The following is a 9629-nucleotide window of genomic DNA, read 5'->3' as shown; positions in this document are numbered from 1 at the left end:
TTGCCAGCCCAGCCTTAAATGGTGACAAGCTGTTTGCGTCCACTGTATGATCTTCCCTGTTGATGTCTGGGAAGTTAAATCACACATAAGGACAAAGGCAGTTGATCTAGAAGCGTCCCTTAATTCCTTGTAGGATAATTCATCAGTGTCATTGACCTGGCTGCACGGTCAATAGTAGACTTCCACAATAACATCCACTTTATTTGCTTTCCCCTTCATCCTTACCCAGAGGCTCTGAACCATGTCGTCATGAACTCAAACTGCCATACAATCCGCCCTTCCCTTACACACAGTGCCACCCCCTCACCTTGCCTGCCCTGCCTGACTCTCCTGAAGAACCTATAAAACGTCCATCCCGGCATCCCAGTCACAGTACTCATCCCGCCAGGTTTCACTTATGCCAATGGTGTTGTAGCTCTGGGACTGGACCAAAGCTTCCAGCTCTTCTTGCTCACTTCTCATGCTGTGTGCATTAGTATAAAGACATTTCAAATGTGCTCCAGTGTACTCAGCACATTGTGGAGCATACTGAAGGACCTCATCAGCACACTGTTCCTCAAACATTGTCCTGCCTCCCCCAGACTTATCTTTAGCAAGCCTGGTTTTATCCCTTTCGTCCTCGAAATCTAGTTTAAAGCTCTTTCAATGAGCTCTGCTAACTCCTGCCACAAAGACCCTTTTCCGCCTTTGAGACAGGTGTATCCCTTCTGTTGCCAGCAGGCCTGGTGTCTTGTAGACCAACCCATGATCAAAAAACCCCAAATTTTGCCAGTGACACCAGGCTTGAAGCCCATATTGATCTGCTGTGTCTTCCTGTTTCTTCCCTCATCGTTTCCAGTCCAGGTCCCATCAGCCACTGTCACGCAAGCTGCAGGCTCCCGGTGGGTCTCTCCACTCCCCTTCATGTTCCCCTGGTTCAGGAAACCCCCTTACAAACTGCGCTAGAGCACTCTGCTGCAGATTGTGCCAGCACCAGAGCCACTCGCCTTGGCATCAAGTTTATTACATGGAGATAATGTGCTAGGTTTAGATGAAAGCAGTCATTGGTAAGGTCTGAACTGTGCTGTAAAAATAGCTAATGTATATTATATTTTTCTCCTGCATAAATAGTCTAAAGCAATGCCTTTAACTTTGCCTAGGATATTCCCTTTTGAAATAGGAAAGAATATCTGAATCTCAAAGTCTTCAGCCCTCAATTGGCTACTTCATTTGTTATCTCATATGAAGCACTGTATTTGTCATTGAAAGGTTTCATGGTATTGCACTTCTACAGAAGTGCTTCTATTTCACAGCAACAAGAAAAAAAAAGAAAGACTGAGGAAAAAAGTGATTAAAAAAGACAAAGCCCACAAAATAAAAGGACTTGTATAACATGACAGGAAAATGTCAAAAGGTGTTAAGCGCAATGAAGTTTCTTTGCAAACTTTATTTGCTGAATTCGTTAGCCAAATAAAAAGCAGTATAGTTAGTCTAGCCACTATGGCTTTGATGGCAGCGATGAAAAGTGAGTGGGTGAAATTACAAATATTACCAGAGAAGACAGACAAGACTATTACCTACTACATAGTTTTACTCTAACAGCAAATGACTCACAAGTATACTCACCGTGACAAAGTCATGGATTTCCATATCTCTTCTATATTTGTTTGTGTTAGCTCTCCACGGAACACGAGTTTGCATGCTGGTACTTCCCCTATAGCTATACTGTGTCGCTTGTACCACATTTCAGAGTTCTGAAATGAGAAAAAACACTCCTCATTAACTGGTGAATTTTCAACTATTAAATAGTATAGTATATTTATAGTATAGCATGTTCCCCATTACAAGTATTTTAAATATTCCTAAATTCCAGTAAAGTCTCCAGGATGCGAGTGAGTGCCTAGGTTTCACAGATGGACAGCATCTTTTCTCAGTTACGTAACTTGTCCAAAGCTGAAAACTCACGTGTGTCAGAATAGCCATTAAAGTTCAGGAGTCCATGGCCTCTAGTCCTGTGTTAAGATCCTCTCCATGATTAAAATGGAGTCCCATCAGATCTAGTACACCATTATAACAGAATAAAGTAAAGCAGAGAATGCAAGAGACTACTATCCTTTATTCAACCTTCACATCCAAGCTCAGTGCTTGAAGATTGTCGTCAACATGTCGATGGGTTGACATACAATACGGTTTGTGTCAGCAATGTACTTTTCAAGGCAAAATGCCTAATCATTCCCAGTTCTTTGATTTAGATCACAGAGAAGTCCTAAAGCACATTGACAGTATTCCTTGTGATCACAACCAAACCACAAAATGCACTCCAGGAATGCACTTAATTACTCCAAGCACTAACCATGTGTCGTTCCATGACACTAGACTAGAGCTAGACTGAACCAAACAGCATCCTCTGAAATTAGTATCTGGTCCTCCACATCAGTATTTCACTACACAGAGCCATGCCCATCAACCCACACTCAGCCAGTAAGTGCTCTGTTGATCCTGGGGCAATTTAAGCTGCCACCACTTTCAGCTACCTGCCTACTTCACCACTCCAGCAGAAGCTACACCTTTCTACAAGACAGCCAGCAGAAAGAAGCTTATTTCTTTGCCTCAGTTACTTCAACTTATAGTCCACTGTATTAACCAAAACTGCCAATGAGAGATTTTGAGCTATGCCAGACTACATGCTATAGCGTCTGAGTCAGATGTATATAGGCAATCTTTTGCTAACTCTTATCAGGCCAAGATGCTTGCATGGGAATTTAGAGCAGAGAATTGGAGGCTGTAACATGTTAAAACTGCAGCAAATACTCGCTCAGTAACTAAATACCTTATTCTCTTAACTTGTCTTTGGCATTATCTTTTCTTTCTTCCCTGTTAATCTTCTACCTACTGCTTAAATTCTAAGGACGGTGCTTTTTCCTCTTCAGAAGCCTCTTGTATGTGAAAAGTGCACTTGATCTGCACCTAATTCATTGGATTACAAATATGGAATAACCATTCATTCAGGAAATCTAGACGTCTAGCAAAGTGGTAGGAGCTACTTTTCCAAACAGACTATTGATCATCAAGAAAACCAAGGCTAATACTCTGCATTGTTCAGCGTTAATAAAAAGGCCAAGAGTTCACAAGACATGAGAACACTCACACACAAGATACACTGGAGGAAGGGTTTCATAACCTCAGAAGCCTAGGCTTTTAAGATGTCCAGGTGGCAACAGTTGATACAGTTTTGGTTTACTAATAAAAGCAACATTTTTTTCAACAACTTTACAAAGGCTGATCAATCCAGGTAAGTATGGGGCAGGATGATTCTCCAAGCTCACAAAGGGTAACAATGAAACCAGGACCACTTCTTTTTAGCCACAACATACTCCTTTTTAGTAAAGGAAATTGAATTCCTAACAACCTCATGGCAGCTAGGAAGGGACTAATAGTGTATATGTTCTGCTACAGGAAGTGTCTGAAAAAAAGCTACAGTGTAAGTGACCGTAACGTAATTATTTTGTCCTGTAGTGTAATAAATGCCCTATTGGAATTTGAGCAAACTGGAAAGCAAGCATACTGGCAAATACAGCCATGCGGAACTTAGGATGCTCAGGGCATCATAATCTGTAGCAGAAAGAACACTCAAAGCCAACATCCCCAGCAAACCATTAAGAATAACTTCACCTCCTGTAAGTTTAAAATAAAAGTATTTTGCATTTAATTTTATAGCCAAGTATTTTGTGCCAAAACAAAGAGCTCATTAGTTCAGTTTTGCTTTCCAAATATGCTTGTGTCTGGGGAAATGAAAACTGGGTATCTTACCATTGTGACTGATTTCACTGGGATGTGTGCTTGGGAAGTGCCAGCCTTCAGTTCATTCCAGTCTGGAAATTTAATTACTTCCTTTCCACATGAAAGTTTCTTTGGATATGACTTCAGCGGTGAGGAAGGAGGAAATCTACAATGACAGAATATTTTTAATGCCTCTGAACTCCACCATATTCCGTATTTGCCAATGCAAAAACCATAGTAGGCCTTCACATGCAAAAATACAACAAATGCCTTGGACATTCACTATGACTTACTTGCCTAAAGACTAGTGTTGAGTGACATGTAGAACATCCTAAGGTGTTTTGTTTGGCCTCTATCTCCTGCTCCAGAACAATTCAGGTCCTTTTTACTTCCCATGGCATAGCTGAGCCCTGGGCGAATGTCTGATATCCCAGCCCCGCTCAAATAGCACCAGCTGCCTATGCATAGACAACTAACAGGTGTTCACTAGAAGACATTGATTCTGCTGAAAAAGCTGTGGGTAGATTTTCCCCACATCAAGTACACTGCTAGCATGCATCTCCTAAAGCAAAGCTATATAACCAAGTCACATGACTAATGCTTTGATTTAATCAGCAGGCATGCAAGTGTCCGCACAAAGTTTTGTCCACATTAGCATGTTCTTCTGTGTTCACATGATTTCTATGTGAAGATCATATCCTGCGGTTCTTTTCTGGAGTCTTTTTCCAGCTGGTTGTGCAGGAAATCCATTCACTTTTTAAGGCATTTCAAGAAGTGCCTTGAAGAAATTAGCAGAAATGAACCCTAAGCTAGCCCCTTGCAGAAAACAAAGAAAACAAACTATCCCAGATTACATTCAGCTCAGTCACATCTCCAGCTTGACCAGAATTAAATTACTGCCAAACCTAGGTTGGAGCATGTACAAAGGAACTAATGGCAGCACATCAGAAAGACAAATCTGTTCGATGGCAACGTATCAGACTGGCCCAGATCAGATCTTGTTTACCTGCACTCCTAGGTTTTAGATGCTGAGATTCCTGATGGTTTAAGAAATTGCTCCAGCTTCACACACTCTTTTAATCAGAATGTAAAAGACATGTCTGTGACCATGCAACAAAAGCTTCTACACCACTGGATAGCATGCATATATATCCTACCAGAAAGATTCTCATATTCAAGAAATCCTCAAATTTCATCTAAAATTTCACCCCATCCTCTCAAGGCAGTTCCAACATGTAATTAGTTTTTAAATTAGTTTTATATTGCAGTTTTGTTAGTCCAGTAATATTATATTGCATGAGCTAAACACAGTATGGTTTTGACCATGCACACCAAGCCCGTTTGACGTATTCCACAACTCTCTTCAACAGAGTATCTGCAACACCAGGAGATATCACTTCCTTCAGACAAAGCCTGAGGAGAAGTAATAAGCACCTTGCAGTAATCCTGCAAGATTTACTCTGACTTTTAAAAGTAATCCAGATTATATTGCAGATGTTCAACTGTTGAGTGTTCTCAACTATTTTCAGCTATTCGTTATTTCTTACACTTTAATGTTAAAACATCTGCAGTCTTTTTTTCCTCTGCCTTACAGTATTCTCAACAGTTCCCTGTTTCTCCTCCAGTTCTCCACAATTTTTAGCTTTATGTTATTTGCTGCCCTGAATCTCAACCAACCAGTAAATGAATGAGTTCTTACAAACAGAAAAAGGAGGTGCATTCCCCTTCTTCAGGTAGCATTACAGCGAGATCTAGATAGTGTCAAGTTCTTGGATGAACAATGAAAAGCCTCTGATTTTATGATGAACAGAATAATGTTACCAAAAGATAGCAACTGCAGAACACGCCAAGGTTGACATGCCAAGATTAGCACGGTTTACAGACAGCAATATTAGTTTTAGCAGTTTATACGAGGAGTAAAGAGTGATACCTGTTTGTGTCCAGCGAAACAGAGAACAGGGTCAACTAACCTTAGTATCAATGATATAACAAGTATCATAGCAGAATTCCTATAAGTTTAACAACAATGCAAGAGTAACTAATCCTTTTGCTTTTAATACAATTGCTTAGATTCCAAAAAAGGTAAAGCCTGACAGCTTCCAAGACTGTAACTTCTCATTTATTATTGTAAACTACACTGAGCCAGTAAGTTAGGACACACAGATAGTCTTTGCTATTTTTAGAAGCCACACTAGTTCTCACCTTCACATTTAATACTTGCCCAATACTCACAGGCAAATTAACATTTGGTAACATCTCTTTTGCATACTCTGTGGAGTGAACAAAAGCAAAAAACTACACTTGCATGCAAAGTTAATGAATGCCACAACTGTGCACCACGGTGTACAGTTACAGTAAGTTAACACAGGAATTTATAGTAAAGGTATGACACATACAAAGGTTTCCATAGTAGGCACTGTCAGTGAAATTAAAAGCGACTTGTACTGCTATCCATATCAACACGACCAGAAATGGGTTTACAACGTAACATTACGAAAGTCCACCAGAGGGAGCTGCCAGGACACTAAACAGATTAATAAAGACGGGCAGCACTACCGACGTTTGGCTCCACAAACAGGAGAAAAGCGTGGTTTAGTGCTTAAAGCCAAACACCAAAACCGTAAGTAGCATACATAGTTTATTTATGCATCAAGCCCAGTGGGAAAAAGCTGGCTCCAACCCAAGGTGCATGAAAGGTATGCAGTTTTAGTAAAAGAACTGTTCAATCAGTAACTTGGTTATCTTTTGAAAGGGAGGTGGAGAAAGAACATCATTAAACCAGCTATAACAAGAGAGCTGTCTTGTCCAGTAGCAGATCATCAGGCAGAGCACATAGAAAATGGAAAGCACAGAAATATTTCACCCAGCCAAATTCCACAGCCTGCAGCTTCCCACAGCCTGCAGCTCAGGAAAGTCATGGCTGAAAATACAAAGGAGAAAAGAACAAAATAAGTTGAATGTGTCACTATGCCAATGTAAAACAAACAAACAAAACCCCACAACCACACAAACACAACAAAGCCAAACCAAAGAGATATAGCATAATAACAATGGTTACAAAAATCCATATTTAATCTTTTGACAAGGAGTTAATGCCAAGAAAGAAGACAAAGTACTTAACACCTATGACACAAGTTAACAAAAAAAACCAAACAACTGTGCAGGTAGTGCTGTTCAAAGAAGACTAGACAGAGCAGAACTGGGCTAGGAACTTACCAAAACAATAGCACACTTGCCACCACGTGGTATTCCAGCACTTAACTGCTTTTCTAACTCTGTTTAAACAAGTAAAAAGCCCACTGCACACCACTCCTTTACATTTAACCTCCTCAAGGCTGAAGTCAAGATGTAAGATCCTCTGCAGCTTTCTTGTCTTTCATGCCTGTTTTCCAACCTGAATTGGTTGATGACTAGGTAATCTATCACAATATCTTGCTCTTCTATAACAGCCATAAGCAAATGGCCAGAGAATAATTTAAGAACAGGACAAACATACGTGATACTGCCTCAGCATCCTTTCCCAGCCTTTGGTCATGTTCAGCTCACAGGCTGCAGAGCCATATATTGTCTTTAGATACTGAGCAACAGACTTTCTTAGGTAGGCATCTTAAAATATCTTCAGATACAAGTCCTTGATACACTAAGTCCTTTGAATTTGAGTCCCAAATTCTAAAATTTAATATTTTTTTTGTTACATGGAATTTCCCTTTATGGAGCTAAGTTTGGAGAGAACATTCATTTTTTGTTCCCCCCAAATTATTTAAAATTTCTTCCCTTAAAGCTGATTGAAATTGGTTTGAATATTTAACTTATTTGTCAAGGAAGCTGTAGCATTCAGTGTTGTTTCCTTCACAAGGCACGTTAAAAACCAGCTACCGCTTTTACTGAAACATGTCATGCAGTATCATAAAGAACAAGTTGAATCAGTGCTAATTTGTTAATGGAATTAAACACAAAACCGATCCAATCTGCCTGTATATCAACTGAACTGCAGTGGAATAAGTTTAACATAAACCACGGTTCTTTCATAAGTATCTTGACCTAAGTTTGTCTATGACAAAGTAAAATAATTATGTCATACATACCTCTTACTTTTAAAGTATTTCAAGTTAATAAATAAAACTAGGAGAGTAATCAACAACTGCACTTACAGCACAGGTGTACAGACTAGACAGAAAAAAAGCTTACGCACACTCTACAAACAAACTAGTTAAGTTCATAGATCAAAATGAAAAATTGACTTCATGCACATCAAGTGGAATTTCAGTATTATATACATTTTCCCAAAGACAATATTAAGAAGTCATTACAAAAAAAGTAATACGTAAAATTTCTTTAAGTATATAATAATAGATATAATAAGTAGAAACAGCATTATTGCTGACCTTTTTTCCCTATTGCTCTGCATGAAGATAGCTCCTGTTTTGTCAAAGAAGACTTACCACAATATAAGTTATAAATCCATACTTAAAGTAACGGTCATTTTTACACCACTTTTTCTCTGAACAGGACACCACAAGATGGTACAAATTCAGAACATGCAACTTCTGGATACCCAAACCTTAACTGAGGTCACAAGATGTTGTGACCCACTTCAGTAATGCTAAGCTTTCATTACAAAGACAATTATTTTCCTCTGTTAACAAGCCACTAGTTGAGAGGTTAATAGCGATAAGTAAGCAAGCATTCTTGAGGATAAGCAAATAAAACTTTGTCTCTTTGAAGACAATTTCAATCTCCAACCCAAGGAGTATAAAAAAAGGTTATATCATTAATGACTTCTAAATTCAGTAGTCCTTTCTCTTCTCTTCTCTCAGAACAAGTAGAAACAGCATCCAAAATAGTCAGCAGGTTGTGGGAGAGGGAGGACAAGTGGAGTTGGATGCTCAATGGCATCCTCACTTCCATCAATGTCTTCTTGATATACACTCTTCCAGCTCTGACAAACCTGATGTCTACCAACAGCAAACAGAACTCGCTGTGTGTAAAAGCTGCAAAAGTTTTTGTTAGTATTCATAGAATATAATTGAGTAGTAAAAGTGCCCTTCAAAAACATTTAAAAACAAACAAGTAAAAAAAAAAAAAAAAAAAAAAACACAACTAACCAAAACCAAAATCAAGCCACACATTAAATCATGACAGTTGATTATAACTAAAGAGAATAAAGTTTTTTAAAGGAAGAGAAGGAAGACACATTAACACCTTTCCAAAGACGTTCTACAAAAGCATTTGTAAGACTAATGAACAAGAGTTATTATTGCTTTTCCAAAAACCAAAAATTTTAGTCACTGTTTATAGGTTTACCTATATAAATGGCCATCATCTTGAAAGTCCTCTTTGCCCCATCTTCCTTTAATATCTTCAATAACATGATTTTTCAGGAACTTTTTTAGCAGCTTAACCGTTTGATTGCGAGTCACTTCTGGGCCAAAATTTTGGTTAGAGCCAAGTAGTTCATGTAAACAGTCCACTGCCTCTGAGGCTTTGAAGCAACGCTCGTAGCTTTTGAAGCGGCACCGATGCTTCCGTAAAGGCATCCCAGCACGAAAAAGTTCTATTATCTCGTTCCACTAGGGAAGAACAATGCAAACCGTTACGGGAGCTCTTCTCCTAGAAGCATTTCAGTTGTACACAGCGAGAGCAGAACGCAGCCGAATTTGAACGCAGAACTACGTGCTTTTTTGGTCGACTGCATTTACAAGCACACTGAAAACTAAAACTATGATTTAAACAGCTGAGATCTGAGAACAAACACCAGCTTTAGAAAGCTGAAAGATCTAAAGCCTCATACTACCTACGGCTCTACTGATACCGTTTTAACCTCCCCTTGGCTTTTAACTTGACAAAAAGCTGGACTAAAGCTCCACTCC

General features: G+C 39.2%; 1 protein-coding gene across 1 annotated transcript; it reads right to left on the bottom strand.

Annotated features, from left to right (window-relative positions):
* Positions 1 to 339: 339 nt before the first annotated feature.
* Positions 340 to 9329, bottom strand: LOC104164585 (DEP domain-containing protein 1B-like; the record flags this gene model as incomplete). Its single annotated transcript, XM_009703953.1, has 4 exons — positions 340 to 463; positions 1606 to 1733; positions 3790 to 3925; positions 9064 to 9329. Coding segments are annotated over 4 exons (654 nt in total), but the record flags the coding sequence as incomplete, so codon positions are not given.
* Positions 9330 to 9629: the final 300 nt, after the last annotated feature.

Source organism: Cariama cristata, unplaced genomic scaffold (genome assembly GCF_000690535.1).
Source record: "Cariama cristata isolate BGI_N322 unplaced genomic scaffold, ASM69053v1 Scaffold17617, whole genome shotgun sequence".
NCBI lineage: Eukaryota > Metazoa > Chordata > Aves > Cariamiformes > Cariamidae > Cariama > Cariama cristata.
This window is presented reverse-complemented; position numbering and strand designations above follow the sequence as displayed.